Source organism: Caloenas nicobarica, chromosome 21 (assembly GCF_036013445.1).
Source record: "Caloenas nicobarica isolate bCalNic1 chromosome 21, bCalNic1.hap1, whole genome shotgun sequence".
Classification (NCBI taxonomy): Eukaryota; Metazoa; Chordata; class Aves; order Columbiformes; family Columbidae; genus Caloenas; species Caloenas nicobarica.
Window position 1 is genome coordinate 1,885,467 of NC_088265.1, and position 22,639 is coordinate 1,908,105.

The 22,639-nt window shown below is 56.6% G+C and overlaps 2 protein-coding genes across 2 annotated transcripts; one reads left to right on the top strand and one right to left on the bottom strand.

Annotated features, from left to right (window-relative positions):
• Positions 1-891: 891 nt before the first annotated feature.
• On the bottom strand, positions 892-8,510 carry LOC135997246 (basic salivary proline-rich protein 3-like). The gene is made up of 4 exons (XM_065649748.1): positions 8,334-8,510; positions 6,204-6,696; positions 2,298-2,357; positions 892-1,130 (listed from the first exon to the last, which is right to left on the bottom strand). Exons 1-4 carry the CDS (start codon positions 8,508-8,510, stop codon positions 892-894), a joined length of 969 nt encoding a protein of 322 aa, XP_065505820.1.
• SLC6A17 (solute carrier family 6 member 17) lies at positions 3,766-21,540 on the top strand. Its single transcript, XM_065649225.1, has 12 exons — positions 3,766-3,828; positions 12,451-12,858; positions 14,932-15,089; positions 15,375-15,501; positions 15,758-15,939; positions 16,596-16,706; positions 17,693-17,934; positions 18,642-18,834; positions 19,206-19,398; positions 19,581-19,740; positions 20,275-20,437; positions 21,172-21,540. The coding sequence occupies exons 2-12, from the start codon at positions 12,573-12,575 to the stop codon at positions 21,538-21,540; spliced, it is 2,184 nt and encodes a 727-aa protein (XP_065505297.1). The 5' UTR covers positions 3,766-3,828; positions 12,451-12,572.
• The last annotated feature ends 1,099 nt before the right edge of the window (positions 21,541-22,639 follow it).

Below are 22,639 nucleotides of genomic sequence, written 5' to 3' on the forward strand. Positions count from 1 at the left end.
CGCCAAGATGATGGTTTCCAGCTGAACCGCCGGGTTGGCATATATTTTTTTTTTTTTGTTATCAGCTGCTTTAGTCATCTGAGTGACCTCTCCCAGCCCTGAGACCTCCTGCGTTTTCCCACTACAATGGGGGCTGAACCGTAGCCGGAGACATCCCACCGGCAAGTGAGGTGCTGGAGAGCCCATGGAAATGCCCAGATATAATAAGGAAACGCTCTGCTCCTGGATGCGCTAACTCATTTGGGGCTGGGATTAATCCAGGAGAGCAGCTGGGATGGGATCTGGTTCCCAGTTTGACGCTCACCCAGCCGGGCCCCATGGGGTTTGTCAGGGTGGTGGGATGGGGCATGGGGAGGATTTTTTCATTCCGAAAGGCAGGAGGGAGCGGGGGGAACCCCCCACTTCGGTGGCTTCATCTCCGGATGCTTTTGCTTCCCACATCTGCACTTCGGGGCTGACGGAGCGGTCCTGCCCGACTCTGATCGCCGGCTGAGCTGGGCATCTCGCAGCCTGTGGGTTTTTCCACCTTTTCCTTGTTTTAGGGGATTATTAACCATCACCTCCCTCATCCCCAGCTCTGTTCAGCTGCTGAGGGGTGACCTGGCTGTGCAGAGATGGGGGAGATGTGGGCCAGGCGAGCTCAGTGCCCAGAGTGGGGAAGCTGAAAGGGGGGAGATCTGGAGACCATTTTTGCCTGGAAACCTACAGAAAGCAGCATCCTGGGGAAGAAGGTGTGACGTCAAACGCTTAAAATACACCCAGGGCAAAAATCACATGGCAGCTGGTGAAACAGGAGCCGACGGGCTCCGCGCACCGAGTCCCACGGGAGCTTTGGGGACCTGGTGGGAAACATCCCCGACCCGAGCCGGCGGCTTCGCTTTCTCCGTTCCCTCACTCCAGCAGCTGCCCGGCCCTTGCCGTGAGCCGGCGCTGCGTTGCCAGGCTGGGGACGGCGGGGACGGCTGCCAGGTGGCCCGGGGGGGATGCAGGTGGCAAGGGCTGGTTCCCATCTGCTCCCCGCCAGCCGGGGCTGCGGCTGCACGGCCCCGGTGACGTTCTTGGGTGACTTTCCTGTTGAAAGCAGCTACTGGTGGGGACCCCCTGGATGGCGTTCGGCTGCTTCTCGTTAGCTGGGGAGAGAACGATGCTGGGTGCCAAGTTGCTGAGGGTTATGGCCCTGGGGAGGGCAGGGGCTGATGAGCATCTCAGCGGGGTTAGCTCAAGGGCTGTGCTCAGGACACGCTTTTTTCCCACCAAAGCATGCAAGTTGGGGTAAAAACCCTCTGTTTTTGGCACCGTCGTGTTTTCCGGGCAGGTTGCACAGTCGGGATGGGTGTTGGAGGGAGGAGCCGTGCGCTGGTTTGGGCAGCATGAGATGTGGCCATAGCAAACGCCATCCCCGCTGGGCTGTGTCCTCCCCGTGGGACACGGAAAGGGGACACGTCCCCTCTTGAAGGAGCTGGCCTGAAGGCGGGCTGACATCTCTCTTTATTCCTCCAGGAAGAAACGGCACAGCCGGCAGCAGCCCTGCGAGGAGATCTGAGGCTGAGCAGCTCTTTGAAGGGTTTTTGTTTTCATTTCCAAGGACAAAATGTCCCAGGACCTGGCGCATCCCTACAGCGGGTCCAGAGACTGTCCCAGATTCCCCAATTCAGGGCTCTGTGCTGGGCAGAGAGGGCTGGATCCGGCTGGGATGGGGGATTTGGGGGTCTGTCCCACCAAAAACCCTCCGGGGAGATGGAGGTGGCTTGGATGGGGAGCACCAGCAGCGAGGAGCGAGGGGGGAACCGATATCAGCCGAAATACAGGTGAAGCCTTCAAAAAACGCCCTCCGAGCTCACTCAAAGGCCCTCCAAAAACCCCCCCAAAAAACCCCAAACAAACAAAAAACCCCCATCCAGGCCACCAAAACCACCTGAAAACGGAGGCGGATCGGCCACAGCAGCCGAGCCAGCGTGGTGCCCCCCGGCCCCGGCGCTGATGGATTCGCAATTCTCCCCGTTGCACAACGCGGGCTCGGCCGCGTCTGATCCGCTGGCAGCTCGGCATGTGAAGAAAATTAAGACCAGATCTCAGGAGCAGCAGCTCTTTAAAAGCGTGTTGTCCCGCTGCTAGGAGCCCTTGCCCAAGGGCGACGGGACATGGTTCTCATTCCTCCGCCTGCGCTGGAGTTTATTATTTTTCTTTCTATTGTGCAAAGTCCCCTTTCTTCCCTGCATGCTTGTCCCCCGGGGCTGAATGGAGCAGCGTGGTTTCTTCTTGCGCTCAGACATGGCTTATTGCCTCCTCCCACTCACCCTTTTGTTTTTCAGACGTGATCCCCAGGCCAAAAATAGATGGTCTCTGTGCTTGCAAACCTGGAGAAAAACAGCCAACAGGTGAGTGCATGGGGGGGCACTGGGCTGGTTTCATTTAGATCAAGAATAAATGGTAAATGTTTCATTTAAAGGTCATTTTCTCTGTGTTTTCTGACGTTTCCAGCTGGGGCTGTCTGGCATTTGTCCCCCTTTTGGGGACACTGTACGCTGTGGGTTTGTCATCCTGCTCTTGGGTGACCCAGGAGGTTTGGAAGTGCCACCACGTCTGTGTGGGCTCGATGGTCACTGTCCCAAGGCATCCCTGTGCCCCCTTGTGAGGATGAGGATGGGGCATCTCGGGGACAGGCAGGGCAAATCCAAGGGGAACGTCCTGCTTGGGACCGCGGCTCTGCCACTGCCTCCCCTTTAGTCTTGGTCACATCCCTTTGCCCCACGGGACGGGGCAGCAGCTTGGCACAGCGAGTCGGGATCTTTGGCTGGAAAATGCTCCGTAAGAGCCAGAAATTCCTCCGCTCTGAGTCAGGCCGGGCTCTCCTTTCCCAGGCTCTGCTCCTTTCCCTCCGCGTTAGCCGCGTCCTGCCTCGAACGAGCCGCGACAGGCCCTGGCTTTGCAGACAAATGCATATTTAGAAACTGGAGGGCATTATCCCCTTTGATTATTATCACTTGGATGTAGGTCGGCTTGACAGCTTAGGTGGAAAATGATCTTCCGAGCGTACCAACGGCTCCGCGCCTGCTCTCCTGTTAATCCTGCCCTCTTCGCACCCTGTTTTGGGGGGAAAAGTCGGGTTTAGGAGCTATTTCATCAGCAGAGGAGACAATAAGGTAAATTATTAAGGCAGCCACCTCCTCCCAAAGACACCTGGTCCCTGTGGCCAGGTGAGGCTTGGCGGGGAGATGGGGTGGTAAATGCTTCTCCCCACGCTGGCAGCACCCTCGTGATGCTCCAAACTGCCGGGGCTGACCAGGGAGGGGTTAATTCATCCCTCTGTTCCCTGCAGATGTCTGTCCATCACTGCTCTCTGTCCATCCGGCCTTGTCTGTCTGTCCCTCCCTTCCCACAGCTCTGCCGGGCTGCGGTGTGTTTGGAGACGCAGACGCTGCCGCATCCCTCCTGGGATGCTCCGTCCTCACCTGCTCCCTCTAAACCACCTCCTCTATTTTTTTCCTCCCCAAATTGCAACTTTCACCCTTTAAAAAGCCTCGGTGATGGTGATGCCTCCCCCCACACCGAGCCCCCTCCCCTGGACCATAACTATGAATGAATGGTTGGTGGCCCCGTGATGCCATTTCCATGGTGACAGATGGCAGCCGAAAATGCGGGGATCAGGGTCACATGAGAGCAGCGGTAAATTCAGGCGGTTATTTATAGGCTGCTGCTCCAGCGTTTATGGAAATGCGTCTGTCTTGGAGCGTGGTATCAGCTCTTCGCTGGCTCTCCGGGGCACTGCTCTTCCAGGAGAGACATTACTCATGCTCTGCTTTAATCCAGACTGTTCCCGCTGCTCAGGTTGGTGTCGGAAAAGTACCAGGTTTGTTTTGTTTTGTTTTCAATATATATTTTTTTTAAGCTCTGATACAGCTGGGGATCTTTCCCTGCCTCAGTTTACCAACCAGCAACACCCTTTGGTGACGTGCAGCCAGCTAAAGGGAGATCTTTAAATCCTCAGGGGAGGATTTATGACACCTCAGGGTGTCATCGAGTCACCCGTGACCCAGGAGTTGCCCTTTCCCAGCTCGAGCTGGCTCATCCCTGCTGGGATGTGCAGGAGCCGGGGAGCTGAATGGCTGCTTCAGTCCCTCTTAATAAGGTTCCTTGATTTCCCTTTGCTTAAGACCCCCCTAATAAGGTCACTCGATCTTCTTTTGTTTAATCTCTGGGCGTGCGGAGAGCTTTGTGCCGCTGGCATTTGCAGCCGCGGGCTCTGTGGCTCCTCGGTCTCCCGAGCTCGTACCCGTGTCCCCACGAGCAGGGACATCTGCACCAGCTCAGGTTGCTCAGAGCCCCGTCCAGCCTGGCCTGGGATGTCTCCAGGGATGGTTCATCCACCACCTCTCTGGGAACCCGGGCCAGGCTCTCACCACCCTCAGGGCCAACAATTCCTTCCTCATGTCCAGCCTGAATCTCCTCTTCTTTAGTTTAAAACCATCACCCCTTGTCCTATTGCAACAGCCCCTGCTGAAAAGTCTGTCCCATCTTTCTTATCAGCCCCTTTTAAGCAGTGAAAGGCCACAATAAGGTCTCTCCAGAGCTTCTCTTCTCCTTTGAGATATGTGGAGACATTGCAATAAGCCGAGCAGCCGCCGGGGATTTTGCACAGTGGTACAATAAATCACGAGCACGACGCGCCTCCTCCCCTTCCAACGCCGTGTCGAGCTGCGTTACCCCAGCCCGGGATGGGTAATTCTGTGATTCTGTAATGGTGCAGGTTTAATGGAGTGTGGCCTCATTTCTCACCCCGAGGGGGCAGGAAGGAGAGTTATGACTGTCACTGGATCTGGCCGAGCTCCCAAGTACCTGGGAGAATTGATCATTTTGTGCCTAATAGGCTGGAAAGGGAAACGAGTCCAAACGCCAGAAGTGTGCATAAACGTTGCGATCCGGGAGCTGCAAGGAGCATGGTTTGGGGCTGGAGGGCTGAATCCTCTGAAATTTGTTGCTTCTAAATGTGTTTTCTCCTCCTGCCAGGGTTTCTCTGAGGCCCAGGAGCTGGATACTGGTACCAGCATTCCCAGCACCAATAACACACTGGTTGGGGAAATGTGCCCAGGCTGGGGTTTGGGTGGACTGATTTTGGGGTTTTCAGGACCCAGTGACCTCAATCATTTCCATCAGGAACTGAAGTCCTTTGAAAACTCCTTTTCCCCACCAGTAAACCAACCTGAGAGCCCTCTGGCTTTCCCAATTAACCCAGTTGGATGTTTTCTGAGGGCAGGACTCAGGGAATCAAAGGGGAGGGCTGATGTCTCCAGGTGTGCCTGGGCTCTCTGCTACCCACCCTACCCTTACCCAAGCAGCTGGAGTGGCTGTGATAAATTAAACCTAAGAAGCTGGGTTTGCTTGTCCTGAAGAGCCGTTTGTGCACGCGTATTTCTGTCTTTCTGCTGATAAAATTCCCACCGTGGCCTGTTGGGATGGGGAGTGGGACAGTTTTGCCTGCAGGATTTCACTGTTGGCATTAAAGGTGGGTTAGTAAGTGCAAATACCTCTCTCCAAAGCTGGTTTACACCCTCAGCTCAGCCTGGCTCCAGCCTGTGCTGCTCCTGGGCTCGATTTTGGCACAAAGGGGAATTGGTGTGGCTGGAGATGTGGTGTCTGAGCCCAGTGCTGGCTCTGGGGTCCCTGAGTGTCACCGGGCTCTGGGCCAGCCCTGGGCATCGCTGCTTTGCCGGGCAGGCCCCAGGTTTGCACCTGAGTTTGAGGGAGCAGAATTTGGGTCTTGACCGCTCCTCCTGCCTCCCTTTGTCCCTGTGTGGGCTGGGACAAAGTGACTAATCAAATACATTTATCAAATCATCCTTGGAGGAAAGGGGTGACCCAATCTCCCCTTCCCCAAGGCAGAACCGCAGCAGGGGCTGGGGGGCACCTCTGGGGCTGCTCTTTTTGGGGGTGTGTGGGGCATTATAAAGGGGGTTTTGCTTTTCCCCACAGCACCCGGGTGGGCAAAGCTGAACCCGCCCCTTCTGCCAGGACTCAGTGGTCTCCCTGGTATTTTTTTTTAATGCAAGATCCCCTCGGAGAGGTGGAGAGGGGGGGCGGCCCGGCGCCCCAGCTTTGACGTGCAGTCCTGGTGACTCAAGCCTGCGTCAGGGGCTGCGTGTCCCTTCTTAGTTATTTTTTTAATTCATTTTTTTTTTTAAATTTTCGGAGCTGAGCGGAGTTACCTCCCTCCGGCGAAGGGGAGCGGGGCCGGGCTTGAACCCAGCGCGCATCCGCCGACGGGCGCGGGGGGGGGCGCGGAAAGTCACCGGTACCCGCGCAGCTTCTCCGCGGGTGCGGAGGCGGCGGCGGCGGCTGCTGCTCTCCAGGTTCCGTGCGGCACCGGCAGATCCGCGTTCCCGGTAAATCCGCGTTCCCGGCCCCGCTGCGCCCGTTCTCGCCGCCCGTCCCCGCGCCGTTACCAGGGGCGGGGGAAACCTGGTCAGTTTCTCCCGGGATCTGGTCAATTTCTCCCGCCAACGGGTCCATTTTTCCCGCGCACGGGTCGGTCTCAGCATCCCCGGGAGCCGCCGCAGAGCGAGGTAAGGCCGGTCCCCCCGCTCCTCCTCCGGGGTCCCCGGGGGGGTCTCCCCGCCTCACCGGGTGCTGCCCGCTTTGTTTGCCCCCCTCCCCATCGCTGCTCTCGGGGCTTTTGGGGAGAAGGTGCTCAGGGCTAAGCTGGGGGGAAAGACACTGAAGTCTGGAGGCATCAGGCGTGGCCCGAAGGGTGGTGGCATCGAGGGCTGGAGGGGACATTTAGAGGCAGTAAATGGCTTCAGACCCCGCGGAGAGGCTGGGGGAGCCGCGGGGGGGTGGCACTGGCCACCCGGCTCAGGTTTTTGGGGGGCTCATCCCCTCCGAGCCCCTGCCTGAGGATGGGTAGAAATGCAGCTTCCAGACTGACCTTGACAATAACATTGGGAGAGGAGAAAGCGTTTGGCTGCCTTGAATATTGTCTTCCTGGCGCCCGAAGTGCTGGGGGTTTATTTTCTTTTTTTTTTTTTTTTTTTTTTTTTTTTTTTTTGCGCTGTTGCCCCAATGTGGATGGCTGCGTTTGAGGAAGAAAAATGGGGCTTGGGGTCCTGGCTTTGTGCAAGTCTCAGTATTGGGCGTGGGAAGCCCTTATTCCCTTCAGTGCATCTATCGCAAAGCTGGATGTGCCCGAAGGTGCATGTTTTGGGCTGGCATATCGGCCAGGTGCAGATTTGCATCGCTCTGGGAACGTGGGGCTTAGACCAGCTGAGAAATCTGGCCCCAGCTCTTTGTAAAGGACCCAGAAGGTGAAATCCAGGATTCTGCTTCTCGGATCACGCTGTGTGTCTGAGGCACCTGAGCTTTGAATCCGTCAGGGGCTGATGCAACTATTTCTGGTCTTGGTAGGAAAAAACCCGAAATGCCACGGCAGCTGAGCTATTCTCGGCAGGGCGCAGAGTTTCTTGCGAATATTTCTCTAGAGGTGTCGGGACTAGGTCAAGGAACCTGGATGGTGGTTTGACTGCAGCTCAGCAGTTTGGCAAGGAAATAAAATGTGGGTCTGAGCTGTCCTCTGGGATAAATTCGAGGTGGCTCCGCTAAAATCAATAGGAACAAAAGGGTTTGGTTTAAATCTGGAGTGACTCCACTGCTGCTTCAGACTTGCACAGAATCTGGAGTTATACCAAAGCCGAGCTGGAGTCACGAGGATCAAATTTATCCTAAATCAGATGCTGCCCTACGCACATCCAGACGAAACCATCGCCCTGGGAGGAGAGGCTCTGATTTTACCCCATCCCAGGCGGCATTTGGACTGGTTTGTTTACAAACGTAGCAGCAGCTTCATGAATGACAACAGGGAAAAGCCGAGCTTGCCGAGGGGCTTGGATGCTGCCCATCCGCTGCCTTTTAGGATAAACCTGGCCTGGTTTGGGGTTCAGTCACTTCACCTTCAGCCGGAATGAGTGGGTTAAGAGGGATCATTGAGATCTAGCTGGAAAAAGGTCATCTGGTGAATCAAACCGAGCCCTGAAGGAATCATATGACAATCGGCTTTGATACGGTGTCACGCTATTGCTGCTGATGTATGTTTTCATGATACTAAATGAAAGATGGAAGGAGACCAAATGCGATGAATCAATGGGCTCCTACACTTGATGACAAAGCCGAGTGCCAAGGTGTCCCCTCCTCCGGGGCTGTTGTGTCTGTCTCATGACCCAGCAGCAAAACTGCCCTTTCTCAAGGTTTTTTGGCACCTACGGAAGAAAAATAATCACTGTAAAGCCACAACCTGCAGCAAGGCGTAAAAAACCCGAGCTGGGGGTGGTGGGGAACGCACTCACCTCCGGGGTGGAGCGGGGGGGTGGCTGGGGCAGCCCCACCTCTGTTTGCCTTGATAGGAGCTGGGGGTTATTTATAACATCTGGGCGCTTTTGCTGGCGAAAGCCACTTGGGTAGGTGTAAGACAGAAGCGGAGGCAGCTCTGATTCATCAGCGAACGTGAACGGCTCCTGTGTCATGATGCTAAAGTGAGAAGGACGCGGAGCATCTCGGCTCCTCCGGCACCGGGTCCGTGCCACCGAGCTGCTCCCAAGCCCACGCTGGGGCTGGGAAACTGGTTTCCAGTAAAGCTTCGTGTGGGTGCCCCTGGGCTCTCCCATCTGCTCACGCTGACCCTTCCCAAAGCTTGTGGCTCTCCCCATGTGGGTGTAATGCGGGGAGCACCCCGGGGTGCAGCTTGGCTGGTGGGACTGAGTCACCAGGTGGCATCTCCGCAGGGCGGTGAGAGCCTGGTGCTAATTAACAGGGATCGTTTAAAGAAGGGGAGAGAGAGGGAGCAGCCCTAATGAGCCAAGATGGCAAAATCCTTCCCTGTGGAGCCAGAGAGGACAAGCAGGGAGGAGCAAACCCCAGCTCCAAAGAGACTTAAGATGGAGGCGGCTTAGACTGGTCTTGGCTGGTGGAATGAAGATTTGCATGAGAGGGGCTGTGGGAAGGTTCCTGGGAGCAGGGCTGGGGGGGTCAGAGCTGCGAGCCTTCTGCGTTGGGCAAAAACCTCTTCTCAGGGCTTTGGAGTTTGGGTGCTGCTGGGAGGGTCCTGCCCGTGGTTTCTGGTGGCTTGTAAGGGTGGGACACCTCCCAGGTGTGGGATGGGGACACCTCCCAGGTGTGGGACAGGGACACCTCCCAGGCGTGGGACGGGGACACCTCCCAGGTGTGGGATGGAGACACCTCCCAGGCGTGGGATGGGGACACCTCCCAGGCGTGGGATGGAGACACCTCCCAGGCGTGGGATGGGGACACCTCCCAGGTGTGGGACGGGGACACCTCCCAGGTGTGGGACGGGGACACCTCCCAGGTGTGGGACGGGGACACCTCCCAGGTGTGGGATGGGGTCACCTCCCAAGGATGATCCCTCTCCCGTCGCAGGGCCACTCCTGACCGTGGGGAGCAGCATGTATGTGCCCAGAGCATTTTTCTCATAATTTAGTCTCAAAACCAAGCCGTGCATCCAGGGCTCCTTCCTTTTGCAGCGGACAGAGGAACGACGGGAGGGATACTCATTCCTTCCCCCCTCCCCGGGCTCTCTGGTTCCTGGGTGACCTTGGATCCATCTCTTCCCCTCCTGCTTCAGTCTCCCCATCTGCACCAAACAGGCTGGCGCTGGGTGCAAAGCTTCCCTGGCCCTGCGTGTCGAGGAGGATGCGCAGCTGCAGGTTGATGCTCAGATCTCCCAGCCCGAAGCCGAGAGGAGCCTTTCCACCTCCTGGAATCCCTCTGTGCCTCTGGCCGCTTTGCTCTGCCCTGCTCTGTGACCTTGATGGGCTGAGCTGGACCTTCCCAGTCCCGGTGAGCTGGATGCTTCGCTGGGAGCGTCTTTCCCCTCTGCTTTAGATTTGTCTGGAAGCCGAGCACAGCGGGCGCGCAGCAGGAGGAGGAGCAGTGGTGGGGCAGACGGGGACCAGCAGAGAGTCCCCATGCTTTAAATGTTCATTTTGAGTTCACCCAATCTCAGGCTGTGTTTTTTTTCCTGTCTCAGTTTCCTCTTTGTGGACCCAAACGGTGTGTGAGTGTAGAATTGCTGGGTCTTTCAGACCCGGAGCGCGTTTGCTGCCGGTGGCTGCTGTAAATCCCCATCTCCTCCCCGCCTGCCTCTGCGCTCCCAGCCCCAGCTGAAAGCTTTGCGGACACGTTTCCAGCCTCCTTTATTGCTCCTGAGAAAGCAAGGCTGGGTCGAGGCAGGACACGCGCTCGGAGCATCCCAGCTGCTCGTTGGACTCGATGATCTTGAAGGTCTCTCCCAGCCAAAACGATTCCGTGATTCTGCGGGAGGTACCAACCCAGGTTTTACCTGGGCAAAGCGGTTTGTGCAAAGGCATCCCCGGTCCGGCAGCACCAGGGGAGATATTACAAACCGTGGGCTCCGAAAGGCCCTAATCTGTCTTCTAAAGAGAAAGAAAAAAATGCACATTTAAGAAAATTAAGGTCATGAGGGCTGAGTAAACAAACCGAATCTCCATCTGTCAGTGACAAGGGTTTTCTATCTCTCTCCGGCCCAGAAAACTCCTGGTTGTCAGCTGATGTGCCTTGTCTTTCTCACAGGGTGGTTATTGTTTTTTGACAGATGAACTTTTGATTAAATTCCCTTTTCAATCAAAGAAATGAGTGGAAATACCCTTCTCAGATGGATTTGGACTGTGCTTTCCAATTCGAGGGGTGCAGACCTTGCGAAATGCTGGGGAAATGCGTAGGAGCAGCACCTTCCCTGGGGCTGGGCATCTCCCAGGCTTTGCTCCCAGGGGCTGAGATGTCCCAGAAGAGCAGTTTGGGTGCCCTCCCCATGGCTCATTGAGCTCTGGGGGCTTGGCCAGCAGATCCTGGCTCTTCAAGGCTCCAGCTCTAATATAAAGAGCAACTTTAGCCCCCGAGGTGGAGTCCTACTGAGGGTCTGAGTCACCCTTGCTCAGAAGGAGCTGAAGTGGCTGCGGAACAGCAAATATCTCCCGGGTGGTTCACCCAGGTCTGCACTAATCTATACAGAGCCTGATGCAAAAATCGATGATCTTCTGGCTGCTGGATGAGGTTCTTCCCTCCCCTCTGTGCCCATCCCCATCCCAGCTGAAGATGCTCCAGCCACGTGTTGGTAATTGCCACGATGGAGCCGTGAGCGGTTTACGTGAATGAGCCCTCGTTAGGAAATTAAACATTGCCAGGCCAGGCTTTAAAGAATAATTCAAACGGTTTCTCTGGAGGAGCCGGATCCGGGAAAGATGTGAAGCCGACAGGGTTGCCTGGCAACGGATGCAGCCGACAGCCAAAAATAGCTTTTCTAATAGGAACGGGGCCTGGCAGAGGGGGAACTTTCTTCAGGGGTGAAGAAACACCAAGGTGAGGGTGAGGATTGATCCTGCCGATGCTTTGCTTCCCTCCCGCGCTGGGTCGGGACCTCAGAGCGCTGGTTGGGGTTGAGTTTTGCTGCCTGGGCTGAACCAGCTGCTGTGAAAGGTTTGGGATTGTGAGCTGAACTGGGTCAAAAAGGTGTTTGTCCAAATAAGAAAGAAGAGCTAGGGGTGGCTCTGGAGATTCATGGGTGAGTTTTCCTTGGGGACAACGGGAGGTCCATCCCACGTCACCCACTCTGGCAGAGGGTCGGCTGCCCCAAGGACGGCACCGATGGGTTATTTGTGCAGTGTCACCTGTCAGATGCCACCTGGGTCTTGTACGAGTTTGAACTGAAGGAGAAAAGCCCCAGGGTGAGGATGAGATGATGCCGTGTCCAGGCAGGGGGGACAGGTCCCCAGGAATGTCACCATTGCTCTTCCAGGGGCTGGTGACCAACCTGATGTCCCCTGGGATGCAGGGATGGAGGCGAGAGAAACCTTTGGGAGAGTCATTTTACCGTGATGTGGGGTTTCTTCTGGGGTTTCTGTGCCTTGTCCCCAGCTGGTAAAGCTCCGTGGTCACAGTTGGGGTGGGAGCTGCCAATCAAACCCCAGCTCTCCCAGTATGGAGAGGAGGGATGTGGTGCTTTCCTGCATTGGGGAGCCCCAGCCCAGCAGAGTGGATTTCCCTGATGCGCCAAAGTGAACCAATGTTCCAAAAAGGGGAATATTTGGACCCTTTTTTGGGTCCAGATTCTCCCTGCTTGCGCTTCTCCTGACCCAGCACCCCTGGGAGCTGGCGCCGTCAGTTTTGGGAATGAGACAGTAGGGGCAAACTGGTGTAACCACATGGATGCTGCGGGACTGGTACAGCTCTCCTGGGCCATGACGAGGGCTGGGAAGGTGGTGGGGCCGGGACGATTGATGGCTTTGCCTGTTTTACAGCCGTTATCTGTTGTAAAGCTGCCTGGGAAGATTTAGCTGCAGGCTCCTGGGCTTTTAAGTCACTCCTGATAATGTCCAGGGATGGAGAGACAGCCTGGGCGTTTGTCACTGTCCCCGAGCGCTTTTCGCCCAGGTCCTGCTGATGAAGAGGAGGTGAGGTCTGAGCTCTAGCTCACACGTGTCCCGTTCCCTGCGGGACGTTCGTCTTCACCCCTCGTCCCATCCCGCCCCCCGGGGCCGCGCGGAGCCATCCCAATGCCGAAAAACAGCAAAGTGACCCAGCGGGAGCACAGCAGCGAGCATGTCACCGAGTCGGTGGCCGACTTACTGGCCCACGAAGAACCCGTGGACTACAAACGCAGCGTCCTCAACGTGACGGGAGAGACCTGGGACAAGCAGAAGGATGGAGATGAGGAGCTGGATGCGGAGAACCGGCCAGCGTGGAACAGCAAGCTGCAGTACATCCTGGCACAGATCGGCTACTCCGTGGGGCTGGGCAACGTCTGGCGCTTCCCCTACCTCTGCCAGAAGAACGGAGGAGGTGAGGGATGGGGCTCAGCCCTTGGGAAGGGGGTACGGCCTGATCCTGGGGCAGGACGGGGGTTTTTTGGGCTCTGGAGGTGGGAAGGGGCAGCCAGGAGCTGCTCACCACGGTGCGAGCATCTGTGCAGAGGTGCGGGAACCTCCAGGACAGGATCTTAGACACGAGGCAGAAATTGTTGGCCCTGAGGGTGGTGAGAGCCTGGCCCAGGTTCCCAGAGAGGTGGTGGCTGAACCATCCCTGGAGACATCCCAGGCCAGGCTGGACGGGGCTCTGAGCAGCCTGAGCTGGTGCAGATGTCCCTGCTCATGGCAGGGGGGGCACTGGGGGGGCTGGGAAGGTCCCTCCAACCCAAACCACCTGTGATTCTGTTCTATGATTCTCTTCCTAAAGAGCGTCCACCTGCCTGCTCCAAAGTCAAGGCGAATCCCAGGCTGGGAGCTGGGATGTCTGGCTGCAGCTCCCAACTCCTGTTGAGGCAATTTGGATACCGGGAAGTTAAAAAAGCAGAGAATGTCCTTTCATTTCCCTGGATCCTGAAGCCGCGTTGTGTCAGCTCCAGGCCCTTCCCAAACCCTCCTTCCAAACATCCCATCCCACCCCGTGTCCCCTCCCTGGGCACCCAGGAGCAGCCCAGAGGGTCTGGTCTCTTCCAGCTGTGCTGAGACCCAACACCCCTCATGACACTGATGAGAGGGTGGATTCCTCATCGTTAATCCAAACCACGCTCTTGAGGCCTCTCCCCCACAGCGGTTTTCCCCTCTCCCCCTCGCCTTGTTCCCAGCACTGTGTTGCTCGCCGTGCCCCCGGCCCCGGAGCTGCTCTCAATAATTCAAACATCTCCGGTGTCATCTTCCCGATGAGTCATTCTCCCAACCGAAAACCTGTGCAGTCAGCACTTCCCACCCCATCGCCGGCCCTTCCCGGCTGGGATGGACCTGCAGCAGCTCCTGCATCCCAGCATCTCCCCAGTTGCTGGCACACATAGCTCCCAGTTGCCCCAGTTTGGCTCCAGGCTCGGTTTTGGTGCAGCACAGCACAGACTGCGACTTCCAGGTGGGTTTTCTGATTCCATGAGCTCAGGAACCAGCTCAGAGCTGGAGGTTTGAGATCCAGAGTCCTGCTTCTCTGTGGTCACTTAACCCAGCCGCGCCTCAGTTTCCCCATTGGCACGGCGGTTAATAACTAACTGTAATTATTGTAATGAATGAAATATTCTCAGTTTATGCTGAGGTCTCTGCTGGCCTGTACGTTTGTGGGGCTTTAGCCTCGGCTGTCTCAGGTGCTGGGGAACAGGAGGAGCAATTTATGTCCCCAGGCTGGGATTCATCCTGGTGTATTCCCTGGAAAATCCAGGGCTGAATTCACTGTGGCTGGGGCGACTGTTTTTAGACAAAAAGCCAGATCCCGTTTGAAATCGCTATATCTTTGAAACTGGGTGCATCTTTTCAGAACACCCCGTATTGTGGGCTGAAGCGCTTTGCAGCGTCGCTGCTCAGAGCAGCATCAGCTGCCACCGGTCCTGCCCGAGGCCAGGGGACGGGGACCGTCACCGGGGTGTAAATCCAGCCGGGAATTTGCCCAATGTGTCCCTTCGGATCGCCTGCCACCCCCCGGGAGTGAGCCACATGCTCCCCAGGCTGTTCCTCAGCCCTGGCAGGTGGTTGGAGTAATTAATTCATCAGCCTGAGTCATCGCATCCTTTACGGTCAGTTGGTTTTGCTTCGGGAACTGCTCATTTCTCTCCGGACTTCTCAATTAGGCAAAGAATAACCAAGATTCTAATTTGAGCTGGTTTTACCCTTACCAGAGGACCTGGGCCCATGCATGTGATGTGGTGAATGCTGATGTGGGGTGTCTGTAGGGTGTCTGTGGGCCCTTCTCTTCTCCAGCTGAACAGCCCCAGCTCTTTCAGTCTTTCCTTGGCAGAAAGATGCTCCAGACCCCTCAGCTTCTTTGTGTCCCTCTGCTGGGCTCTCGCCAGTAATTCCTTTTCCTTCTGAAAATGGGGAGCCCAGAATGGGACCCAGGTGTCTGAGACAGCCAGGGACATGTACATATTCTCTCCTCCAGGTGCCTACCTGGTCCCGTACCTGGTCCTGCTCATCATCATCGGGCTCCCTCTCTTCTTCCTGGAGCTGGCGGTGGGGCAGCGGATCCGCCGGGGCAGCATCGGCGTCTGGAATTACATCTGCCCTCGCCTGGGGGGCATCGGCTACGCCAGCTGCCTGGTGAGTGCCCCCGCGGGTCCCTTTGTGTCCCCCCTTGGGGACGCTTCGCAAGCTGCAGAGTGGGGAGGGTGACTTGGAAGCAAATCCTGAGGGACCCCGCGCGGGGGTTTGAGAGGTCAAGGGGAGTTTTCCCAGTTCCACGTGTGGATCTAGGGCTGGGTGGCACTGGTCCCATCCCCTGATCCCAGCAGTCCCACTCCCCCCGGTCCCTGCCCAGCAGGATGTGTGTTGGGGACAGTGTCACTGCCCTGTGATTTAATGCTGTGTCCTCCTTCCTCCCCCCAGGTCTGTTTTTTTGTGGGTCTCTATTACAATGTCATCATCGGCTGGAGCATCTTTTACTTCTTCAAGTCCTTCCAGTACCCTCTGCCCTGGAGCGAGTGCCCCCTCGTGAAAAATGGCTCAGTGGCTGGTAATGGACGGCAGTTCCCAGGGAAGGGTCTGTGGGACACCAGGGACCCCCAACATCTGTATCTGTCCCAGGCTGGGGACACGGGATGGGGTGTCTCCTGGGATGCTCGGTGCTCTCCAGCCCAGCTGCGTTGATCATATGGTGGTGTTTCCATTGGGTTGGGCAAGTCACCCCTTAATTGAGGTTCATCCCCTAAGAGATGGTGGGTGACTCTCCCCCAGCCTCCTCATGCTCTCCTGCCTCCGCTCCGTTGCAGTTGTGGAGACTGAATGTGAGAGGAGCTCGGCCACCACCTACTTCTGGTACCGGGAGACCCTGGACATCTCCAACTCCATCTCGGAGAGCGGAGGCCTCAACTGGAAGATGACCCTGTGTCTGCTGGTGGCCTGGAGCCTTGTTGGCTTGGCCATGATCAAAGGCATCCAGTCCTCGGGGAAGGTGGGTATCGGTGGCACCCTGGGGTCTGTCCTTGAGGCAGAAACCTCCTGCCTGGACCATGATGTGCTCTGGGGTGATGGAGGATGCTGTGTCCCCTGGGGGATGCTGACACCCACGCCAAGAAAGACCTTGAGGTGCTGGAGTGAGTTCAGAGAAGGGAACGGAGCTGGGGAAGGGGCTGGAGCACAAGTGTGATGGGAGCGGCTGAGGGAGCTGGGGGTTCAGCTGGAGAACAGGAGCTGAGGGGAGACCTTCTGATCTCTGAACTGCCTGAAAGGAGCTTGGAGCCAGGGGGGGTCGGGCTCTGCTCCCCAGGAACAAGCACCAGGAGCAGAGGAAATGGCCTCAAGTTGCGCCAGGGGAGGTTGAGGTTGGATCTGGGGAACAATTTCTTCCCCAAAGGGCTGTGGGGCATTGGAACAGGCTGCCCAGGGCAGTGCTGGAGTCACCGTCCCTGGAGGGGCTGGACAGACGGACATGAGGTTCTCAGGGACAGGGGGCAGTGCTGGGGTGGGTGAATGGTTGGACTCAATGACCTTGAGGGTCTTTTCCAACCAAAACGATTCTGTGATTCTATGAAATCCACCTGAGCTTCAGCTCTTGTCCCATCCTGCCGTAAATGAAATTGTCCCCTCCTCACATCCCTCTTGCCCCAGGTGATGTACTTCAGCTCGCTCTTCCCCTACGTGGTGCTGGTTTGCTTCTTGGTGCGGGGCCTCCTGCTGCGCGGGGCGGTGGATGGGATCATGCACATGTTCACACCCAAGGTGAGGGGCTCCAAGTCCAGCAGACTCCACATTCTCCTCCTGGCTGCTCACACCTTATTTTCCTTTATGCTCCCCACTTCAAAAACCAGAGTACCAACCCAAGCTACCTCGGAGACCCTAATAAATCATCAGGATGTGCCAGCAGCACCCCAAAATATGGAGTATGGGCCAGGAGAGCCAAGAGCCTCAAAAACGTACCACCCTGCAGCAGCTTTGAGCCTTGGCATCGCTCCTGTTGCCTTTAGGAGCCCAGGTGCTGGAGTGGGGGTGCCCAAGGTGATATATTTAAAGACTTCACGGGAAGATGCTGGCTGGCAGAAAAACCTCTGCTGGTGGTATGCATTCATTAATTAAACAGCTAATCAATTAGTTAAGCAGAGACGTAGATGAATCAGCTCAGCCGGCGAGGATGTTAGAAGATATTAATTATGATCTCTTGATGAATGATGCTCAGAGGCCTCCAGCCTGCAGCTCTGGCTCGCAGGGGAGGGGGATGTGGCTGCAGGGGGACAGGAGGTTGAACAAACCCGTCAGCTGAGGTGTTTGATTTCAAGTGGTCCAGGTGCTCTGGAGATGGCCGGGGGAGGACGGGGATCCATCATGGGGTGGCATGTGGCTCCCTTGGGCAGGGGGACGGGGACACGAGCTCCCCAGAGCAGCTGGGTGGTCTGCTGGGAAGCTGCAGAGCTTTGAACTGGGAGATCCAGCACCCAGCCTGGGCTCTGGGGCGGATGGAGCACCCAGAGACACGGCCAGGCCAAACCTTCCCCTTCCCCTTCTTCGTGCCTCAGTTTCCCCCTCTGTGGGAAAGAGAAGGAGGACCTATGAGTGCTGGGTCATGCAAGACCTGATCGTGGTAGATCATGTCCACAACCATGATGTCCCAGGTTGTGGGCACCGCAGCCTTTTAATTCAGCTCTGGCTCTGCTGGGATGAATTGTGGGGCCACCAAACCCCATAACTACTTCTTCTGTCTCCCCTCCAAGCTGGACAAGATGCTGGACCCCCAGGTGTGGCGGGAGGCAGCTACGCAGGTTTTCTTTGCCTTGGGCCTGGGCTTTGGGGGGGTCATCGCCTTCTCCAGCTACAACAAGCAGGACAACAACTGCCACTTTGACGCCACGCTCGTCTCCTTCATCAACTTCTTCACGTCTGTCCTGGCCACCCTGGTTGTGTTCGCTGTGCTGGGCTTCAAGGCCAACATCATGAACGAGAAATGTGTGGTGGAGTAAGAGGATTTGCCTTTTTCTCTGCTTGGGTTGGGCAGGATTTTGCTGCTGCTGGTCGTGGCGGGTCTGGAGGCGGCAGAATCAGTGCTCTGGAGCTGGGTGATGCTGTGCTTTGGTAGACCCAAGTTCCTGATGGTCAAGAGCTGAATCTCCAGAGATGTCCCATTGTAGCTGAGGCAGTCGGGAGTTCAGCTCCTCCAGCCTAAAATCCAGCCCTAAGATGGGCTCTTAGTTCGCAAATTGAGGCTAAACCCGACATGTTTGGTCACGGCACCTGGGTTTCCTCCAGTTTCCACTGATCCTCAGGTCCGCTTGGCTGCAAGCTTAGAGGAGCTGCTGTGCTGTGCCCCAGAAGCAGCTGGAGGAAGGTGAATTTGTGCACCTAGTGTTACCTTTAGATGGTGAGACGCATCCATAAAAATCCTGGCCGTGCAGTGTGGAGTCCCAGAGCAGGAGATAAACCTGTTGAGGAGGTGCAGAGAGCCCTGGTGGGTCCCTATCTGCATCCTCTGCTGTGTGGCCTAACACAACATTTAAGAAAATGTTACCCTTTGGGAAACTGCAAAGAGGTCCCGTGGTTGGGACGTGGGTGATGTGACCCAGGGAGCTTCATCCTGGTGGTGCAAAGGGCTTCCATGGTCAGGCCCCATCCTCCACCCTCTTGGAAGGGGACATCTCAGGGTGACCAGGCTCTGCTCTTCCTTAGGAATGCCGAGAAGATCTTGGGCTACCTGAACACCAACGTGCTGAGCCACGACCTCATCCCGCCCCACGTGAACTTCTCCCACCTCACCGCCAAGGACTACAATGAGATGTACAGGGTGATCATGACAGTGAAGGAGGGACACTTCAAAGAACTGGGCTTGGACGCCTGCCTGTTGGAGGATGAACTCAACAAGGTACCTGGTGGCATTCCTAATAGGACCAGGAGGTCACCTACCCCGTTGCCTATCCCTGGTAGGAGCTGCTCTACTTGTGTCACTCCTGGCATGTGGATCTGAAAAAAACTGGTTTTAGAGACTCTGCAGGGATGGGGATTCCCTGTGGTTTTCCCCAGCACACAGCGGTCCTTCCTGGGCTGGGGGAAAGATCTGCCCATAGCCAGTCTAGCAGGGTCCTCACCACGTCCAGGCTGGGCTACCAGGCTGGATTTTTCTTTCCTTGAAGAGTGGTTCAGGGTGACAGGAGAGACATTAGGCATGCAGGGGCTTGCAGGTTGTGTCCCTGAGATGTTTCTTCTCATCTTTCGGTCCTCTCTCCCTCTGAACAGTCGGTGCAAGGAACTGGCCTGGCCTTCATTGCCTTCACAGAAGCCATGACCCATTTCCCAGCCTCACCGTTTTGGTCCGTCATGTTCTTCCTGATGCTGATCAACCTGGGGCTGGGCAGCATGATCGGGACCATGTCGGGCATCACGACGCCCATCATCGACACCTTCAAGGTGCGGAAGGAAGTGTTCACAGGTGAGGGCTTTTCTCCTGCAACCTCCTGGGGAAGGGGTGGAGAGTCCTCATTGCCCTGGGGAGTCACTCCAGCAGAATATGGACATGGTGGATGTGTACCAGGTCCTGCTAAAGCCGGGACTGGTGGAAGCCTTGGTTCTCCTTGGGTTGCTCTGCTGACCGTGCCCGTTTGCTCCCCACAGTTGGTTGCTGCATCTTCGCCTTCGTGGTGGGACTGATCTTTGTGCAGCGCTCTGGGAATTACTTTGTCACCATGTTTGATGATTATTCGGCCACGCTGCCGCTCACCGTCGTGGTCATACTGGAGAACATCGCCGTGGCCTGGATTTACGGCACCAAAAAGTAAGACATTTGTACAACAAAGAGGATAACTGTGCTGTATCTCCTGGGTAAATAAACCCCTCCTTCCAGCTCTTTTCCAGATGACGTTTTCCCCAGGAGGCCAGCTCTGGTGGAGCAAATGCCCCAGGGGCATTTATAGAGTCAGGAACTCAGTTCACCTTGGTCTCCTTGGTGTAACCCAGCCCCAGGAGCAGGTCCTTCTCGTGGGTATCTGCTGTTGGTTGTGGTGCTCTGTTACTTGTGATAACCCTTTTGTCTGAGGTTTCCATGTACCTGGAAGGGAACCTTGTCCCCCTCGGTGCCTGTTCTTGTTCATAAGTTGACCAGAGCAAATGAGGCTCTTGCTGATGCTCAAATGGCCTTTTCCTTAGGAGGTTCCCAACTAGTTCTACGGGGGCACTGAGACGCTTGCCTGGATCAGCTGGGTTCTTCTTCAGGCTCTACCTTGAGCGTAATTTACAACGGGGGCTCCTGGGAGGGGGTTTCTCACTTGAAGGTGAGGAGCAGCGTGGTTCCATCTCTTCTCCTGGGCAGGTTCATGCAGGAGCTGACGGAAATGCTGGGTTTCCGGCCCTACCAGTTCTACTACTACACCTGGAAGTACGTCTCTCCCATCTGCATGGCCGTGCTCATGACCGCCAGCATCATCCAGCTGGGTGTCAGCCCCCCGGGCTACAGCGCGTGGATCAGGGAGGAGGTGAGCGCAGGGCCCTTCCCGCAGCCCGGCGCCAGGCTGAGCGCTGCACACCCCCTGCTCTTCTCCTTTCTCCTCTCTCCTCCTGCTGGGAGATGATCCGAGGCTGGAGCAGCTCTGCTGTGGGACAGGCTGAGAGAGCCGGGCTGTTCGGCTGGAGAAGAGAAGCTCCGGAGAGACCTTATTGCGGCCTTTCTGTACTTAGAAGGGGCTGATAAGGAAGATGGGGACAGACTGTTCAGCAGGGGTTGTTGCGATAGGACAAGGGGTGACGGTTTTAAACTAAAGGAGGGAGATTCAGGCCGGACATGAGGAAGGAATTGTTGGCCCTGAGGGTGGTGAGAGCCTGGCCCAGGTTGGCCAGAGAGGTGGTGGCTGAACCATCCCTGGAGACATCCCAGGCCAGGCTGGACGGGGCTCTGAGCAACCTGAGCTGGTGCAGATGTCCCTGCTCATGGCAGGGGGGGCACTGGGGGGGCTGGGGAGGGCCCTCCAACCCAGACCGTTCTACGAAGGCTGAGCCTGGATTTTGGGTTGCTTCCACAGTTACACGCTGTGTGCAGGCCCATGTTTGTTCTCTTGGTTTGAATCCACCTTCTGGAAGCTTCACGCGGTGCCCCTGAGGGTGAGGTCTGGCAGGGGGCCGCAAGCATTTCCCGGCGTTTAGGAGACGTTGTCCCTGGTGCGGGTCACCTCTGCTGGAACAGCCCTTTGGCACTAATATCTGTCTCTTCCAGGCTGCAGAAAAGTTCCTCTTCTACCCAACGTGGGCCATGGCGATCCTCATCTCTCTGATCATCCTGGCGTCCCTCCCTCTGCCTCTGGTCTTCATCCTCCGCCAGTTCCACCTCGTCTCGGATGGCTCCAACGCCCTCTCCGTCACCTACAAGAAGGGCCGGATGATGAAGGACATCTCCAATCTGGAAGACAACGACGAGACCCGCTTCATCCTGAGCAAAGTCCCCAGCGAGACGCCGTCCCCCATGCCCACCCACCGCTCCTACCTGGGGCCCGGGAGCAGCTCCCCGATGGAGATGAGCAGTGCCCCCAACGGACGCTACGGCAGCGGGTACCTCCTGGCCAGCACCCCCGAATCCGAACTGTGACGGTCGCCTGCCGACCACCCCCACCGGGCGAGGAGCTCGCCGGGGAGTGGATCCTGGCTGTCCAGGCAACAGGAAAATTCATGAGTAAGGAAGACGAAGAAAGAAACCCCTCTGAAAATCGTAACCAAAAGCAGCTGTTTCCAAGGTGCCATCGGGAAGAAGGGACTGCAGGAGGGGCAGGACTCCTCCAGGAGCCCTTCGGGGAAGGGAGGAGGGACAAGAGACGCTGCAATATCTTTCCGAGAGTTGTTCTCACACAGCTCGAATCTGAAGAAAATCTCTTTTTTTTTTTTTTTTTTCTTTTCTAAGCAGCTGATGTTTGGAAAAAAGGACCTGGTGTCAGGTGGAAAATCAACCAGGCTCCCTCCCGTGACCTCTTCCCTCCCCGTCTGTTGTCCTTTAGCCGGGAGGAGTCATGGCCTTATTCCAACGAGCACAATTAACCATTGATGTTCATAGCACAAAAAGGTGCTGCTGTTGTCACCGTCGTCGTTGTTGTATCTCCTGTAGTTTTTCCAGCTGTGGACACACCCAAATAACCCCCAAATTTGTGAGCAGGGTCGGCAGGGAGCAGCGTGGGGCTGGCTGAGACTGCGGATGGTAGATCCTTGGGGTCTGGTTTGTCACCACCAGCACGGGGACAGCGTCCGTGGGTCGTTCTGAGACACAGAGACGTCACGTCCGTGGGACGGTGGGGTCAGCGTGCTCCGTGGCGGGACAGTGACCGTGCTGGGTGGCAGAAGGACCTCTGATGATTTGGATGTGGGAGCGTGTGTGGGGTGTGGATGGGGTCGCCCTGCTCTCCTGGAATTACTCCTGACACGTGGGATGCTCTGCTGAACCAAAACCCCTGCCATACGGCGATCGTCTCCTCTTGCCGCTCTCTCTGAGCTGTCCCAGAGGGACAAGCAGAGAAGCTGTGGGACATCCAGTCCTACCACAGTCCTGGTTGAGCTCTCAGGAACCCACCCCCTGACTTTCCTCCCTTGCCCCCACCAGCAGAGGTGAGCTGGGCTGTGATCCTCTGTGGACACGTGTCCTCATTTCTCCAGCTTTGAGCTGGGGGGGTCTGCATTGCCCCCCATTGCACCTCCACAGA

Bases quoted from the DNA above. Each gene is read 5' to 3' on its own strand.
- LOC135997246 (XM_065649748.1), bottom strand. From the start codon at position 8,510: ATGACACAGGAGCCGTTCACGTTCGCTGATGAATCAGAGCTGCCTCCG. The intron at 6,697-8,333 runs GTGAGTGCGTTC...CTTTCCCCCCAG, and splicing joins CCCCCCGCTCCACCCCGGAG to CTTAGCCCTGAGCACCTTCT. The intron at 1,131-2,297 runs GTGAGTGGGAGG...TTCTCTCCCCAG, and splicing joins CACGTCTGAAAAACAAAAGG to CTAACGAGAAGCAGCCGAAC.
- SLC6A17 (XM_065649225.1), top strand. From the start codon at position 12,573: ATGCCGAAAAACAGCAAAGTGACCCAGCGGGAGCACAGCAGCGAGCAT. The intron at 12,859-14,931 runs GTGAGGGATGGG...TCTCTCCTCCAG, and splicing joins CTGCCAGAAGAACGGAGGAG to GTGCCTACCTGGTCCCGTAC. The intron at 17,935-18,641 runs GTAAGAGGATTT...GCTCTTCCTTAG, and splicing joins AACGAGAAATGTGTGGTGGA to GAATGCCGAGAAGATCTTGG.